Source organism: Saimiri boliviensis, chromosome 3 (assembly GCF_048565385.1).
Source record: "Saimiri boliviensis isolate mSaiBol1 chromosome 3, mSaiBol1.pri, whole genome shotgun sequence".
Lineage (NCBI taxonomy): Eukaryota > Metazoa > Chordata > Mammalia > Primates > Cebidae > Saimiri > Saimiri boliviensis.
The window spans coordinates 115,935,304-115,953,165 of NC_133451.1; the positions used below are offsets into that span (position 1 = coordinate 115,935,304).

The following is a 17,862-nucleotide window of genomic DNA, read 5'->3' on the forward strand; positions in this document are numbered from 1 at the left end:
TTCCTGCTCCTCGTACTGAGTCTGATCTACAGAAGGTGCTCAAAAGTATCTGCTGAATTACAGTGGGCCCTTTGGCAACATGTCTCTGTGCCTCAGTTTCTCTGTCTGCCAGGAAGCGGTTGCTGAGAGGACTCGTGAGGACAATCTTTCCTCTCCTTGGTTCCCAAGTTAAATAAATACTTTCTTGGCCATGTGACCAAATAGTGAAAGACTGGGATCGCTAGCCACGAGCCGCTGGGAAACTAACAATTTCTCCTGGGAGATCACCCCAGCCTTCTTCCACTGAGACTGACCCGTCTAATCATCTGATCCTCAAAAGCCTTCATTTCTCAGCCTGGAAATCTGGGGGCTGGAGCTTGCATTCTGAGATGATTCCAAGACCTCCTCCCACTGACTATGTTATTTGAAGTTCACTGTTGTACAAATTTTAGGCCCCGGGCGGGGGGGTGGGGCTGCTCATATGTATAAAAAATGAGATGTCAAAACAGTTTACCTATGATGTTCACCGTACTATCCACTTCATTTTTTATAGCTGAAGCCAGGACCGCATACTCAGGAGAAAGATCACTTACTCCATTACTAAGCCCCAGAGATGACTCAACTGGTTCTTGCTAGGAAGAAGAAAAGAAAAAAGAATTGAGAACACTTCCTTTCCCCTCCCTTCTCTTAGCTGAAATTCTACCCTCTGCCTACTTTCTTTAACACTAGAGTCACTCATGCTCAGCTGCTGAATGCATTCGTTCCCTGCTTCTTTAAACTGGCCTGTGTGAAAGCGTATTTCTGCACAGGGTACGCTGCTGGGTATATAGCTCCTTCTATTTCACTTCCAGGAAACGGTACCGGCCCATCTGGCTTGCCTTTAGGAAATGCTTCCACCTGCAGACAATAGCCATGGGGTTACGCAGAGCTGCACTGCTGTCTCTGTAAAATGTGCACTGCGGGGATTCCACATTCTCCCCCTCGAGCTCAAAAGAATCAATGCCTGGCTTTCTCCTAAGGAAGGAATCGTGCCACCTCTTTCATAACTATTTCTTAGGGAAAGCTCTGCCTCAATGATTGGCCCAAGGACAGGAACCTAGAGGAAGTTGTGGATGAATTCCCTGCAGATAGGTTTTGCCATGGCCTGTGGCCACCTGAGTGCCCTGCACTCGATGGCTGGCTGAGCACAAGGGCCTAACCCTGGCCTGAGCCCAGCCGGCCAGCCCCACACAATGGCCTTACATCAGCGCCCTTCGGGTGGCTGAATATCCCATCCAGCCCAAGACGCTGCGCGTGCACACGGATAAAATAATGAGAACGAATTCTTTTCCCTTATGGGAGCTCTTAACGTGTGCTTTTTTCCAAGTGAATCAGAACCCTCCATTCCCTTTGAGGTACCAAGCAGCTCCGCCAAAGCCAGCCCCGAGGTGCCTGCTGACATGCAGCACTCAAGGGAAGCTTGCATCCGCTGCTCTGATAGCAATCAAGTCGGACAAAAGCCACACATGACAACACCCAAGGAATCCAAAGCGGAAGAAGAGGGTGGAGAGCAGAAGGAGCACGGACTGGAAGCAGAGGTGCATGCAAGTAGACGCGACTGTGCTTGGAAAGGTCCAGAGTGGTCGGCTCTGAAACACGGTGGGTGTTCTTATCAGCTTATTTAGACACTACTTGGAATCAATCCTCCCCAAATCCTCAAAAAGTCACTAACGGAAGAAGGGGAAATAACCTCCCCCTTCCTAATCCTACCTGGCAAACTCCCACCTTAGTAACATGACTTCAAAGGCATCCCTTCACTGTGGAGCTCCGTTTTTAAAGAAACCACACACTGCCTGGCTTACCAGATGTCCTGAAGGTCGGGGCAGGCCCAGAACCTCCATCCCTACAAGGCCTGACTTCTACTCTCTCCCCAGTATCTTGCACTCTTCTCTTTTACAAGTTCTAAAGAAGAAGTCGGCCCTTTCTTGGGCCAAGCATGGTGGCTCACCCTGGAATCTCAGCACTTTGGAAGGCGGAGGCTGGAGGATCATTTCAGCCCAGGAGTTCGAGACCAGCCTGAGCAACAGGGCAAGATCCTGTCTCTACAAAAAATGAAAACATTAGCCGGGTGTGGTGGTGCATGCCTCTTGTCCCGGATACTTGGAAGACTGAGCTGGTGGGAGGATACCTTGAGCCCAGGAGTTTGAGCATGCAGTGAGCTATGATCACGTCCCTGTAAAAAGTCTGCCCTTTCCGGAAAAAAACCACTTGCCTGTGACCTGAGTGAGCCAGCAGGTTCTCTCCTCTTTTCCAGCCACACTTCCCACCCAGCATCTGCCTTTCCAGACTTCGCCTCTCCACCTGGGCCCGCATTAGTACCTGCGGTCTCACTGCCCTCCTCCTGCAGAATCAAGCTTCCCACCAGGTCTTCAGAGATCCGGCTTTGGAATCAGAAGGGCCTGGGACAAAGCCTGGGGTCTTCACTGCACACTAGTTGCGGGTCCTTATTCAACCTCTGCAAGCCACCCCAGGGCACTGCGGACAGTTGTAAACTGAGGACAGTAATAGGACCCACGTGGTAGGGATAAGGAGAAGATTCAATGAACCAACTACGTACAGGGCAATTATTAGTAAGTACTCACCGTTACCAAAGGTCCCCAGCTAAACTCTGCTCTCCCAAATGCAGTGGCCTCTTCTCAAATCGCTTCCCCTGCAGCCCCAGACTCTGACCTCTGACGGGAAGGAGCATGCTGTCCCTGTGTGTCAGCCTGAGCTGTCTGACACTGCTACGATTCTCTGCCTCTCTGATGTCAGCCTCCTTTCTCAATGGCATCCTCAATGACACCGGGGTCTCCCCACCCCGAGTCATGCATGCCCCACGCTTCACTATCCCACCTCCCTTTCCTCAGCTCCCTCAAAAAGGACTAAACACAGGCCCCTGAAGAAGTCCTGAGAGAACAGCTCATTTGTATGGGTTTCTGTTGCTGTCTGACCTTATTATTCTTTTTAAATTCATTCTGTTTCTGGGTTTCCCATAAAAGTAATGAGGCAGACAGGCTTGCACATATTTTAAAACCTAAACTAATTCTGATTTCTCCATTGAAGATCTCTAAGTGCTACACGTGATCTACAGTTTAATTAGCAACAAGTGATACTTTTATCACTTGAGAAAATGATGACTCAGAGACTAAATTAATTTTCCAAGATCATGCTACTGTTAGCCTGAGGAGACATGGCAGCTGAAGTCTGTCTTTGGTCATGAACTATGGTTAAATTCCAGGAGGTTTATGTCTTAAGAAGCCCTTGTATCTTGCCCTAAATCCAGTGGAGACCGAGACACTCTTCTGAACACTGTTCCACTCTCTCCATTCCTACCCTGCATCCTGCACTGACCACTTCTGTAATGGCTTCGTCTATTCTACAGCGGAGGCTGGGAGACACTACCCCCAGAACTGTTACACTGTTATTCCCCTCATCCCCAAAAGAAACCCTGACATTTCTTTTTTTTTTTTTCTTTTTTTTTTTTTTTTTGTTTAGACGGAGTCTTACTCTGTCACCCAGGCTGGAATGCAGTGGTGTGATGTCAGCTCACTGCAACCTCCGCCTCCTGGGTTCAAGCAATTGGCCTGCCTCAGCCTCCTGAGTAGCTGGGACTACCGGCATGTGCCACCACACCTGGGTAATTTTTGTATTTTTAGTAGGGATGGAGTATCACCGTGTTAGCCAGGGTGGTCTCAAACTCCTGACCTCGTGATCCACACGCCTCGGCCTCCCAAAGGGCGGGGATTACAGGCGTGAGCCACTGTGCCTGGCCAAAACGCTGTCATTTCAATGCCATCAGTGCAATCATTTCATTGATACTGTCGCTCAGTACAGGCAATGGCACAGTGAAACGGAACCAGCTCCCTAAAACGCCTCCATGCAGAACAGGCCCAGGAGAGAAGGATCTTCACTAAACTGGGTCAAGGTGTCTGAAATGATTAGAAGTAGGAATATCTAAATCTAAGCTATATTAAAATCCAAGGATCTCAAATGAAGGAAAGGGGTGTGGAGTTCTCCGTGTAAAATGCACGTAGAGATCCTGCAGACCCTGACGGCCTTCACCGGAAGCCCCTCCGAGCCCCGATGCCCCCACGCCACTCCTGCCCTGGCTCAACTGCCTCCTGCTCTGCTGCCCCATATCGCGGCCTGCTTCATCCTGGCCAAGACTCCTATCTCCTCTTTCTGTTCCCTTTCTCACTTTAGATATAGGTTCTTCTGTAAATCGACTAACCCGTAGCTTTCTTGGCTTTTAATTTTCTCACCTTGCTCCAAAGATAGCCCCTACAACCCCGCCAAAAAAAAAAACAACACTGTGCTTGGGTGCAGACTCCTCTGTGGGGCATGAACCGCACCAAACACTGATGCTCTGAAACACTTGTTATAACGATGAAACCCAAGGTTCGGTGTCCATGGATACATGAGCTCCGCCCACCGTGCATGAACTCCGCCCACCGTGCATGAGCTCCGCCCACCGTGCATGCATTGATGCTCAAGGACCTTTGCTATAATTACAGAATCCAAGGTTTGGTCCACAGTTTAAGGGATTTTAAGTCAAAGCAAACTGGCACGAGAGAGTTCAAGGGCAGGAGCAGGCTTCCCGAGACGGGTAAAATAATACGCCTTCGGCCGGTCTTGCAGGTACACTTGCTGAATGGGCTTGGGGAAAGGACCGGCGGTGGAGGACAGCAGAGGGACTCCAAGCCCATGCTGTTTCAACGCTGAGCTAATGCCCCTTGTCCCTGAAGCCCCGTATGATGGGCCGCAAGCCCACCTTCCACCTTCCCAAATGCTCTAATTCATCTGTGCAAAGCCAGTCTCTTTGAAGCTAAGTTTAAGGACATCAAATGTGAGGGCATCTCTAGGTCTGTGCTAGCAGAACGTGTCAGCTGACAGCTGGACTTCACAAGTCCAAGGGAACTGGCCCTCGGCGAGTGCACACACCCAGCACAGAGGCTGCAATGCCACTGAGAACAGCAGCTCTTGTGAGCCAGACTGGGGCCTCCCGCCCGGTCCCACAGCCACCTTCCTTCCTCGGAAAGAGGCCATCGCCGTTCTCGTCCCCCTTTCTGTCACTGCCACTTCCCTCTGGACGTTTCTCCTTGGCTCACTTTTCTCTGCCTCTCCTCCGTGGGCCTTTGAAGGCATCGGTTTCCAAAGCCACCAGCGCCATTCTCAGGTAAACGAACATACGTCTGCTGGTTGGGGCACTCACCCGAGCGCATGCCCTCCAACTTTCGAGCTGGCATTTGCTCTCAGCGTGCTCTGTCACGTCAAAGGCAGCATGTCCAAAGTGAAACATCCTCTCCACAAAACGACTTCTCTTCCCAACATCCCCTCTGAAGGCGAGAACCGCAGGGGCGAGAACCTCTTTAGGCCGCTCTTATGCGCATCCTCTAAACCCTCTTCCACCTTCTGGAGAATCGTCTCCTCCCATCCATGCCAGTGGCCCAGCTCCCGCCCCTGCCCTGGACTCCTTCCCACCCTGGTGAGAAAGGCCTCCCTTACGTATCAATTCCCTCCTGCTCTGAGTGCTCCAAGGAGTTCAACTGTGTCATTTCATACAACTGTCCTTAAGCTTTTCAAACAGGACTCAGAGCCCCCTCCTGAGCCACCACATGGGAAGGGAGTATCCCGGGTAGGCAGAATCAGCCCGATAAGCTGCTTCACCCAGGGCAGCCCTCGTGTTATCTGTTTTTCAAGTGAGCTGCTGGCATGCGTTTTCATTTTATTAAAGTTTCAAAACTGAAGACCTCTTCCAACCAGTGAGAGGATCAGCAGTAGCAGCCCTGCCAGGGAGCGCACCGCGTTTTAATCCAGCTCATGTCACTGTTAGAGCCAACAGCTCTATAAGAAAGAGCAGCTGAATGCCTATCTGCTTACCCCATAGGTCTGCGCTCAGAACAAATACAGACCAGGCCTGATCTTCACCAAGTGACTTTAGCAGCCCTTCCCAATTCTATCGCCTTCACAATAGTAACGCTTTGATCAGGAAGTACTGTACAGTTTCAAGGCATGTATATTTCAGCTGCAAACAACCCTCTGAAGCAGGAAGTACCCATTTCCACCCGCCCCACCTACGCCTGGATTTCCCATTGTTCCCTCACACAAACTCCTGCTCTAATTAAGCCAGTTTCCTGTCTCATCCAGGAAAGACAAGCCAACTCTAACCTCCAAGGCCTTCACTGCTGAGGCCCTTAGTGCTGGGGAAGGACCACGGTTTGACCCTGTCCATCCCTCAAGGCCTGGCTTAGGCCCCAGAGGCTATGAAGCACCAAGGGGACACACTTGGATTCAAATCTCAGCTCTGTAAAGCAGTGCAGCCTTGGGAAAATCAATCAGCCTCCCTGGGCATCCATTTCCTAAACGTATAAAAGGGAGATGAACCTGCCCCTCACAGGGAGAACTCAGAGACAATAATCATAGCTGGGAACTTGGAATCAGCTCAAAAATATCAACCAGTGCCCCTCTGTTTTAACTACTTCTACCCTGTTCTTGGCCTTGTCTGAAGTCCCACAGAGCAAACCGTTCCGTGCTATTTTCCAAAACATATATATGCACTGATGATGTAGAATCCAGGATCGCTCACTGTTGTTTCTCTTTTTTGAGGCGGGGAAGGGATCTTGCTCTGTTGCCCAGGCTGCAGCGCAGTGGTGCAATCATAGCTCACTGCAGCCTCAAACCCCTGTGTTCAATCCTACCTCAGCCTCCTGAGTAGCTGGGACCACAGGCATGAACCACTGTACCCAGCTGTTTTTCTTGTTCTTATTTCCTTAGATATCTAGTTCCTGCCGCACAGGTGGGGCTTAGCTCCAGGAAAACATGGCTCACTCAGCATGTAGGGATATACTCACAAAAGAAAATGTCAGAGAATGCTCAGGCAGTCTCTGCACCTACCACATGGCCAATGGGCCTTGGGTCTTCCAGTCTCGGGGAAATGATTTGTTGGGGGACATAAGGCATGGAGATAAATCATGAGTGACCCCAAGAAAATTCTAACACTTGGCCTACATGCTGTAAACACTGTTTGCTAATTAAAACTTCAACTTGAGCTGAAGATTGGAAAAAGCTTGTTTCAACAGCAAACTTTCATACCTAGTTACCACATAAAAGACAAATTTTCTCAGCAGAAGAAATCTACAGTCTATCCAGTTACATATTTGAGTAGACTAAGTAGGTTTAGTATATTTGCGCAGAATATATTAACTCAGTGCTTGGGGGTTTTCTTTTCTTTTTGGGGGGAGGGGAGGGAGATGGAATCTCACTGTGTCACACCCACTGGAGTGCAGTGGCACAATCTTGGCTCGCGACTTCCGTCTCCCGGGTTCAAGCGATTCTTCTGCCTCAGCCTCCCAAGTAGCTGGGACTACAGGCATGTATCACCACGCCCGGCTAATTTTTTTGTATTTTAGTAGAGACGGGGTTTCACTATATTGGCCAGGCTGGTCTCGAACTCGTGACCTAATGACCCGCCCACCTCAGCCTCCCAAAGTACTGGGATTACAGGTGTGAGTCACTGTACCCGGCCAGTGCTTGGGTATTTTGATGTACAATTAAAAAGTAATATATTAACAGCTAATAATTGTCCTCTGACTGTCCAATTCCAGATGCCCTGGGAGTTCACTTTTCAAACACTCCACAGAGACACTGAGTCCACACAATGGCTTGAACAGCCAGGAAGTCCAGAACTCCGGAAGCCCGCTGGCTACTTCCGAGCTTCCCTGCTACACTGCAAAGCACAATGCAAGCAGATTTAAATTCAAGTTAGGCTGGCTTAGGTCTGGTGAATCATCTGCCTTCTGCTGAAGGAATCAGGTCCTTTGGAGGGGAAAGTTTCAGGTATGAGCCATATCTTTATGGCACAAGGACTTCATAAAACACACTTGGCTAAGGTGATCTTGACCCTCACAGCTGTACCTAAGATCTCTCACTTACTTCCCTGGGCCAGGATGACCAAGCCCACCCAGGACTGTGCCTTCCACAACTTGCGCATTTTGGTGGTCATGTGAAGACACCGCAATGCTGATGTGGCCGCAGAGATCTCAAACGAAGGGACCACCACGTGGCATGGACTCTAAGATGCACATTTCCTCACACTGCCACAGCCCTGAAAGAGGATGTGCCTTACGATCCATCATGTGTCATGGGTTCATCGGAAGCAGTTTCTCTAAGACATACATGAAATAACGGTGCATCTTAGCAACATTGGCATCTGGCATTCGATGGAACACAGCAGATACATGTGAGCGAAGTGTGCTGAAAAGGTGACATCTGTTCATTCTTATTTCTCCATTAACTGCGATTATGAAATGAAATCTGCATCCTAATGGAAAACCCCTCACCTGCGCCCCACATATCCTACTTCTTTTTTTTTTTTTTTTTTTTTTTTTTTTTTTTTTTTTGAGACGGAGTTTTGCTCTTGTTACCCAGGCTGGAGTGCAATGGCGCGATCTCGGCTCACCGCAACCTCCGCCTCCTGGGTTCAGGCAATTCTCCTGCCTCAGCCTCCTGAGTAGCTGGGATTACAGGCACACGCCACCATGCCCAGCTAATTTTTTTGTATTTTTAGTAGAGATGGGGTTTCACCATGTTGACCAGGATGGTCTCGATCTCTCGACCTCGTGATCCACCCACCTCGGCCTCCCAAAGTGCTGGGATTATAGGCTTGAGCCACCGCGCCCGGCTATATCCTACTTCTTTATGCCTCTGTTTAGTCCACAAATGCTCATGCATCTCATCAGTGATCAAATTCCTATTAGAGATCTGTTCTGGGCCAGGAACTCAGCTAGATGACAGGAAAATAGTAGTAAGTACGCTTCGGTCACACTTAAAATTGTAGCAGGTTCTTCAAAATCACACATTTGTGAGGAAGCTATACTTTTCTGACTAAATAGCATGAATCAAAACGTAGGCCTTAAAAATACAAACTCAGCCAGGCTCACACTTGTAATTCCAATATTTTGAAAAGCCAAGGCAGGAAGATCATTTCAGTTCAGGAGTTTGAGACCAGCCTAGACATCAGAGTGAGACCTCACCTCTATTAAAAAAACATTTTTAATTATCCATTCTTGGTGACAAACACCTGTAGAGCTGACTACTAAAGGGAGGCGAAGGCAGGGATCACCTGAGCCCAGGAGGTTGAGGCTTCAGTGAGCCATGATCACATCACTGCACTCTAGCCTGGGTGACAGGGTAAGACCTTGTCTCGAGAAACAAAACAAAACATAACAAAAACTGAGAAATGATATGGTTAACAACGAAGTTTGTTCAACTGTAAAATAAATAAATAAATAAATAAATAAATGTTTTAAGAGGTAATATAGGAGAAACATATATACTTAAAAATACTTGGCGGGGCGCGGTGGCTCACGCCTGTAATCCCAACACTTTGGGAGGCCAAGGCAGGCAGATCGCGAGGTCAAGAGATCGAGACCATCCTAAGCAACATGGTGAAACCCCGTTGCTACTAAAAATACAAAAATTAGCTGGGCATGGTCGCGCACACCAGTAGTTCCCGTTACTCAAGAGGCTGAGGCAGGAGAATCGTTTGAACCCAGGAGGCGGAGGTTGCAGTGAACTGAGATCGCGCCAGCGCACTCCAGCCTGGCAACAGAGGGAGACTACATCTCAAAAGGAAAAAAAGAAGAAAAAATAATACTTAAAAGACATTCAAAAATCACATGTGGATTTTATATGGGTCTCAATATAAGTAAACAAACCACATGAAAGTTAAAACATGTATGGAACAACTGAAACTCTAACGCTGGCAGGATATTCACTGATATGGAGAGAAGTTGCTTATTTTTTCAGGTACAATAATGATGGTATTTTTACAGAGCACTTAACTTTTAAATACATATACTGAACTATTATGGAAGAGGTATGGAATTTGCTTCAAACGTTATATTAAGCTGAACTATAAAAAACTGTTTTGGGGCCAGGTGTGGTGGCTCACGCCTGTAATCCCAACACTTTGGGAGGCTGAGGCAGGCTAATCACCTGAGGTCAGGAGTTCACGACCAGCCTGGCCAACATGGTGAAACCCCTCTCTACTAAAAATAAAAAAATTAGCTGGGTGTGGGGGTGAGCACCTGCAATCCCAGCTACTCAGGAGGCTGAGACAGGAGAATTGCTTGAACTGGGGAGGTGGAGGTGGCAGTGAGCCAAGATTGCACCACTGCACCCCAGCCTGGGTGACGGCATGAGACTCTGACTCAAAAATATATATGTATATATATAGAAAGTGAAACTGAAAGTATCACTGCAAAAACACCTGCTTAAAATATTTATTTTTCCATTGCACAAGTAACTATCTCTAAAACTTCAACAATTTATCTAAGTCTTTCCTCACAATCTAACTACCTTCATGAGTCTAACTTTATATCAGAAGCATATTATTTGGGGTTTTTTTTTTTTTTTAATTCTAAAGTAGTGGCTTGTTTGTAAACATTGTGCTGTCTGAATGGTCTGCTTTCTTTTTTTTCTTTAACATTTATTCTAGATTATAAATCAGTATAATTAGCCTCTCCTTCAAGTTCAGTTCTCAGTATCCAGGTGACCCTGGGTTCATGTCACTCAACTCTCTCAAGCCACCATCTCTTCATCTGCAAAGAGAGGCCATCGAGCCAGATAGTCTCTCTGAGGTTCCTGGGTCTGTGACTGCAGTGTCTGCTTTCTGCTCACCAAGTGAAGCTTGTCCCCGGTTTTGCGGGGAATATTTGGCTCTTCTCTCCCTATTTAACAAGGGCCACCTAATCTGTCCATGAAGATCCTTAAGCTGCAGGGAGTTCAGACTACACAGCCTAGTGAGAAGCTCACACATACGCACATCCCATGGAAAACCCTTGTGGGGTATAGAGACAATTCCACAGTGGACAGAAGGCAGCCATTGAGAGCTGTGCTGATGGAGTACTGAGGCTGACCACGGTGCCCCCCACCAAAGGGCCCATGATGAAATGTGTATAAAATACAGTTCATACATTTTATAGAGGCATATAACATTTCACACATATTAGAGTATATTTAATAGCCTGAAAATACAGTTAAGAGTATGAGACATAAGCTAGTGTGAAGCTTAGCTGGCACGAAGTGACCGCTGGCAGAGGCTGTGGTGGCCAGATGGAGGCCTCAGCCTGCCGAGCACACTGTGTCAATCTGTGACTTCATTCATAAATTTCCCATGGAGACGGGATGAGGCGGGGCCCGTGTACCTATGTCTGCAAGTGGATACATGCCGAAGAGCAAACACGTAAAGCACAGAAGACACGCGGGCAAAGGAAGAAAGATGACACACTCCACAAAGGGCCTGCGACTCATTTTTATAAGGCAGAACGTAAGTCATTAATAAGATCCCACTCCGACTTTCTGAACCACCCAAGATTACCTTGATGTGCTTAACTCTGTCTTCTTTTTCTGTCTTTGGTTTCTTTCCTGTAGCAAAAAAAAAAAAAAAAAAAAAAAAAAATATGTAGTTTTGGATTAATTCATGAAGTACCTCCAGAGAAACCTTTCCCTTAGGTTAAATAATTCTTCCTGAACCTCTCTATGAACCTGTTGTTTTAGTCTGTGCGTGGTCAGAATTCCACATGCATCTTTTACTACCTTTGGCCACTTGAAAGTTTTATTTCCAAGCCCAGTAGGGGCGGAATGATCCCCTACAGCATGAACACGCTGTTCCACCTGCGAAGCGACTGCAGATGTAGAAATGAAGAAATCACGAAGGCACGATGATGCACACTGAGTGACCGCTCTTCCGTCTGTAAACACCTTTACCTTTCTTAGAAGGCCGTTCCGAGAGGGGCAGCATGCGGTAGACTCTGAATGCGTTGTTCCCTTTCTTTATGCTTTTATCCTTAACTTCTTCAATGTCAGGCAAGGAGTTCATGGCACATCTGAAATTCGCCTTCCATGTTTTCGGATCAGGTTTATCTACTCCTGGTTGATGCTTTCCTAACAGCACAGACAAAGGTTAAGAAAAAGAGGGAAAACATTAGATACAGAGGAAGACATTTCTGGAAACACGGTATGGCTGGCGAGGCAGTACAAGGAAACCTTTTCACTCCAGGCTATATCTCCAGTGACAAATCGTCCTGGTGTGCCTGGGGGTAAGAAGGTTCTTGGGATGTGGGAATTTTGTTTTTAAAACCCGAACAGTTCTAGGCAAACTGGGACAAGCTGGTCACCCTGGTTCTACCACACAGCTTGAGGAAACTATAAATGAACGGAGCATCAACGTAAGAAACACAGATGACTGAGAGGCTGAAAAGTCAACAGGCAGAGGGAGCCTGAGTGCCTCTTTCCATCTAACGCTCCAACATCCCATACAAGTTCCGTTCCTGTAAATAGCTCCCTACATAAATGAAATAAATGAATTTCTTTCTGATTACCTTTTGGGAGGAGATAAATTCGATCAAAGTTTATAGCATCAAACAAACAATGAGTTTATATTTCCCTGGTAACACCTAGAGAACTTCTTAGAATACCACCTTTGTAGGAAATTTAAGGACTAAGATTCTATGGGATGAGTGCGACATCACTTCGGAGAGGTGTAATTTGTACCCCATGTGTCCAGGAAGTGCCTAGGGACAAGTCACAGGTTTTTCAGAGCCATCTTCGTGAGGTCATAAGCCGGGATATTTTATGTGTAATAGAAAGAAAACTAAGCGTGAGTGCCTGCCTCTGTACACGTCGCAGGGCCTTTCAGTACCTGTGTGGATTGCCCAGTTTCTAAAGAGTGGTGCATCTTTCTCCACGTCCCACCCATGTCTAGCCGCGTGCATCCAGGGGATCTGAAAAATCTTCTTTTCCTGGAAAAAAAAAAAAAAAAAAAAAAGGAAAGAAGAATTGTGGTCACGGGTTTTGGCTCACCATTGCAAAGGGTTCTGAAGGGCTGGCTAGCAAGATTTCCCACCAAGCATCACTGAATGTGTTGACTGTTGACAGGAAGATCTACTGTAAACCAAACCCACTTCCCCACTGGATCCCAAATCTTGATAGCCTACCCTGGGTGACAGTCAGTCTCATGAAGTCCTGCAGAGCAGGAATGTCTTCCAAGGTCCAAGGTGATGATTTGGGATATGCCAATGTGTTCTATTATTTCTGCCTCTTTTCGGTTTTTTTAATATATGTTTTTGCAGACAGGAGTCTCGTTCTGTTGCTCAGGCTGGAGTGCAACGGCGTGATCTCGGCTCACTACAACTTCCATCTCCCGGGTTCAAGGGATTCTCCCACCTCAGCCTACCTTGTAGCTAGGATGGCTGGCATGCGCCACCATGCATGGCTAATTTTTGTATTTTTAGTAGAGACAGGGTTTCACTAAACTGGCCCGTCTGGTCTCGAACTCCTGACCTCAAGTGATCTGCCCGCCTCGGGCTCCCAAACTGCTGGGATTACAGGGGTGAGCCACTGCACTCAGCCCCGTTCATCTTTTTTTAATAAAACCACAGAAAAATGGCCACGGACGGAAACTTCTAGTGCTTACTCTTATAATGTATTCCCATCATTTGGTAAACAGTAACTCCAGTTATCTTAGGAAAAATTAAAAGTCAGGCAACTTTCCAAAATTATACCCCTTTATGCTGCTTAAGAGAAGTCAGGTATATCTGAGGCCACTGTCACAGAAACCAAGTATCTCCAACAGAAACAGAAAGTAACATCCGAATCCCTCTGGGTCCACTGTCTCTGCAGAAGTAGCAAGAAGTGCAAACAAAGAGGCAGAGGTTATGAGACGACACATTTTCCAGAACAACATCTCTCCGTCTGATCCTTACAGCAGCCTATCTGTACATCTCTCTGGCAGCCAGAGAGGTGACTCAAAACCGCCTCAAGCAACCCTGAAAAACACAGGATTGGAAATCCCTGGTTTAGAAACAAAGCCATACTCTTCGTGAAGCTACCAGCAAGGAACCTGGCCCAACCAGCTTTTGTGGTGGGACCGGCAGGTACCGAGGTCACAGTGGCGCCGCGCGTTTGACTGCCCATGTCCACATGGACCTCCGTTTTGTTTTCCTCCCACAGCCTAATGAGTGAGGTATATGTGACAATTTCCATTGTATAGCCGAGGAAACCAAGAAACAGACTTTTAACTATTTAGCCAAGGAACTTACAGGGTAGTGAGTGTCTTAAGTTCAAAACCCAGGTCATGTGACTCCATATACTATGACTTAATCACCCACCCATTGTCTCCCAGCTTTTAGATTTGGAAGATTCCCTGTTCTGTGACAGATCCGTTGAGACCTGGATTCTGTGGAGATTAAAGCCCAGGAGATTGTATTCTTTTAAAGCTCTCAAGGCAGTTCTGGTAATTGCTAGGTATGCGAGTCCCTTCCTCTGAGGAAGGAATGAAATGTCAGGAGGGAGTTTCCACCACTTCAGTCTCACACAATGAAAACGCAGAAAGGGTCCCAGCTGTCCCAAAAGAGACTCGGTGCCTCTCCACAGAACCAATCACAAAGCCAGGACTAAGAATATTTCAGAACATTGGAGAGTTTCCCAAAACCTGTTAAAAGGAAAATTCTACCATATTCTAAGAAGTCAGTTATTAAAGGAGAACTGAAAGCGAGAGACCTTTTCATCAGCTCCTCGGTGTTCATTCTGTATCATCCACAGAGGTAGCAGGGCTTCAGATTAGCCAATTTCAAAAGGACGGTAATCAGAAAAGGGCTGAGTGACATTTTATGCTTTAATGTAGATAAAAATCAGAGAGCAAAATCACTAAATGCCGTTTCTTGATGTTCATGAAAATGATATAGGTGAAAACTGATTTCAGTGAAAGAACTTTTCCTGAAGTGCATGCCCAGAATCTAAAGCTTTATGCTTAAACGCAGAGATTCTTAAGAATTTCCTGTTGTACTTTTTTTCTAGGTCAAAGGAGTTCTAGGGTGACACAATCTGAAGTCTATCTTGCAAGACACAAAACTGATACAGATAAAGTAGAGCTTTTTAAGCAGCTGCAGGCATGCGTGCATGCATACACACGCACGCGCTCACACACACACACACGCACACACACAGGTGCACACACGTACACACAGGTGCACACACGTGCACACACGCACACACGCACACTTACATGCACATGCACACATACACACACACGCACACAGGCGCACACGCACGCATACTCACGTTCACATGCACATACACGCGCACACAAGGCGCACACACGCAAACACACACGCACACACATGCACACGCGCATGCACACAGGCGCACACGCATGCATACTCGCGCACATGTATATACATACGCACACATGCGTACACACAGGTGCACACACACTCGCATACACGTGCACACAGGCACACATGCGCACACACAGGCGCACACACGCACGCATACTCGCGCACATGTACATATGTACACGCACACATGCACACACACGCACACACAGGCGCATACATGCACACACATGGACACAGGCGCACACACGCATGCATACTCATGCACACATGCACACATACAGGCGTGTGCACAGGCACACACATGCATACTCACGCACATGCACATACATAGACACATGCACACATGCACACACAGGCGCACACATGCACACATACACGCACATGCACACACACACGTGTGGAGGTGCACACACAGGTGCACACATGCATACTCACGCACATGCAGACGTGCACACGTGCACACAGGTGCACACATGCACACATACACACACATGCACATACACACGTGTGGAGGTGCACACACACATGCACACATGCACACATACGCACATGCACATAGACACGCACACGTGCACACAGGCGCACACATGCATGCATACTCACGCACACATGCACACATACACACGTGCGCACATGCACACAGGTGTGCACATGCACACATACATGCACATACACACACACACACACACACACACACACACACACACAAACCTAGTTCCAGAGTTACCATGCAAAAGTTATCCAGTTACAAAAGCACTGACTGAACCTGGCAATATCCACTATGCATCTTCTTGAACTGTGCAACAGGCCTGAGTGGGCTGGCATAGGTCGGATGTGTGTCCCCTCGAAGTCTCCTGTTAAAATGCGATTGCTAGTGCTGGAGGTGGGGCCTGGTGGGTGGTGTCTGGGTCATGGGGCAGGATCCCTCATGAAAGACTTGGTGTCGTTCTCATAGCAATGAGTAAGTTCTCCCTCTGTTAGTTCCTGTGAGAGCTGTTTATTCAAAAGAGCTTCACACCTGCACCCTTCTCTATTCCTCCCTCTCTTGCCAGGCAATGCCCTTTGCCTTCCATCCTGAGGCCTCACCAGCAGCAGATGCCAACGTCATGCTTCTTGTACAGCCTAGAACCCTGAGCCAAAGAAACCTCTTTTCTTTATAAATTACCCAGCCCCAGGTAGTCCTTCACAGCAACACGAAACAGACTACTCCATAGACCTGTCTCCAAAAAAAAGATACACAAATAACAAACGTTGGTGAGGATGTGGAGAAACTGGAAGCCTCACTCATTGCTGTAGGAATGTAAAACAGTGGAGCCACTCTGGAGAAAGTGAAACACAGATTACCTGATGACCCAAGAATTTTACACCTGGATGTATACCCAAAGAATTCTACGCAAACATTCAAACCAAAACTTAAACACAGATGTTCATAGCAGCACTATCCACAAAAGCCAAATGATAGCAACAACCCAGTGTCCATCAGCTGATGAATGGATAAACAAAACGCGGTATATCCATACAATGGAATATTATTCAGCCACAAAAAGGAATGGAGTTCCGACACTTGCTACCAGGTGAATGAACCTTGAAAACACTATGCTGGGTGAAAGAAGCCAGACACAAAAGGCCAAATATTGAATGTTTCTGTTTACCTGAAATATCCAAAAATGGCAAATCCATAGAGACACAGAGCAGATCAGTGTTGCCACAAGCTAGGGGAGAGGGAAATGGGAAGTGACTGCTTACTGGGTTCAGCATTTCCTTTTGGAGGGTTAGAAAGTTCTGGAACTGGACAGTGGTGATGCCTGCATGACATTGCGATGGTCACTTTAAAATGGTAAATATTTTTTAAAGTACATTTAACTTTTAACTAGTTTTTCATGTTGCAGGGAAAAAAAAACTAAGAAACTTATCAGAAATATCTTTAAAATCACATCACAGATTCTTTTTTTAAAGAAGACCCTATTAAAAGGAAAAAGAAAGTGAGATTCCTTTTGAAACTGAAAGAGATTCTGACCAGTAAACACTCTGGTCACAAGTCGTGTGTTCCATGGGACATGAAGGTGTTGCTGTTTGTCTGTGTGGACCCTGTGATTTCAGTACATGTCAGGTGTCTCATCCCTGAGTGACCAGTCGTGCACACACGGTGGGGGCACACGCCGTGTATGGATGGACGCCCTGTGTATGTGCAGAACTCTGCCCATCTGAAGGAAAGCGGGAGAGATGAGTGTTGCTTGACTTCAGAGAAGCATCTGAGATTATCTTGAGCAATGCAGAATAAGGGTTCCTTGGCCCCACATGGAAACTGGTTCTGCTATCTTCTCTCCCTCTTCTTCCCCCCGACATTTTTAAGATGTTCCAACGAGTGTGCTTTTTTTGTCTGGACTCCTTACCCTGGTCAGAGATGGCCCGATGTTTACACAGACACAAGTGTACTTTCAAAGTGGAAGAAAGGAAAGGTCCAGTGATTCCCTGCCTTAGTGCATGGATCCAGGACGATCTCCAACAGGAAGTAAGAACATCAACAACCCGCACTGTGGGGGTCAGGCAGAGCTACCAGAGGAACTGGGACCCTGAATGTGGCTGCCTCCTTCCTGCCTCAAGAAATGGCCCAGGGCACCACAAGCAGGCATGTGGACAAACCCAAAACTAACCTGGTCTCAACGAGTCAATGGCAAGAAGG

General features: G+C 47.2%; 1 protein-coding gene across 2 annotated transcripts in view; it reads right to left on the reverse strand.

Annotated features, from left to right (window-relative positions):
• IRF2 (interferon regulatory factor 2) overlaps positions 1-17,862 on the reverse strand; it is a 100,594-nt gene that overhangs the window by 19,986 nt on the left and 62,746 nt on the right. For both annotated transcript variants that reach the window (XM_074396692.1, XM_003933848.3), the window contains 4 exons: positions 12,704-12,803; positions 11,770-11,946; positions 11,381-11,427; positions 494-611 (listed from right to left, as the gene is read on the reverse strand). In XM_074396692.1, coding sequence (XP_074252793.1) covers positions 494-611; positions 11,381-11,427; positions 11,770-11,946; positions 12,704-12,776 — 415 coding nt within the window. In that variant the 5' untranslated portion in view covers positions 12,777-12,803. The remainder of the gene's footprint in view (positions 1-493; positions 612-11,380; positions 11,428-11,769; positions 11,947-12,703; positions 12,804-17,862) is intronic.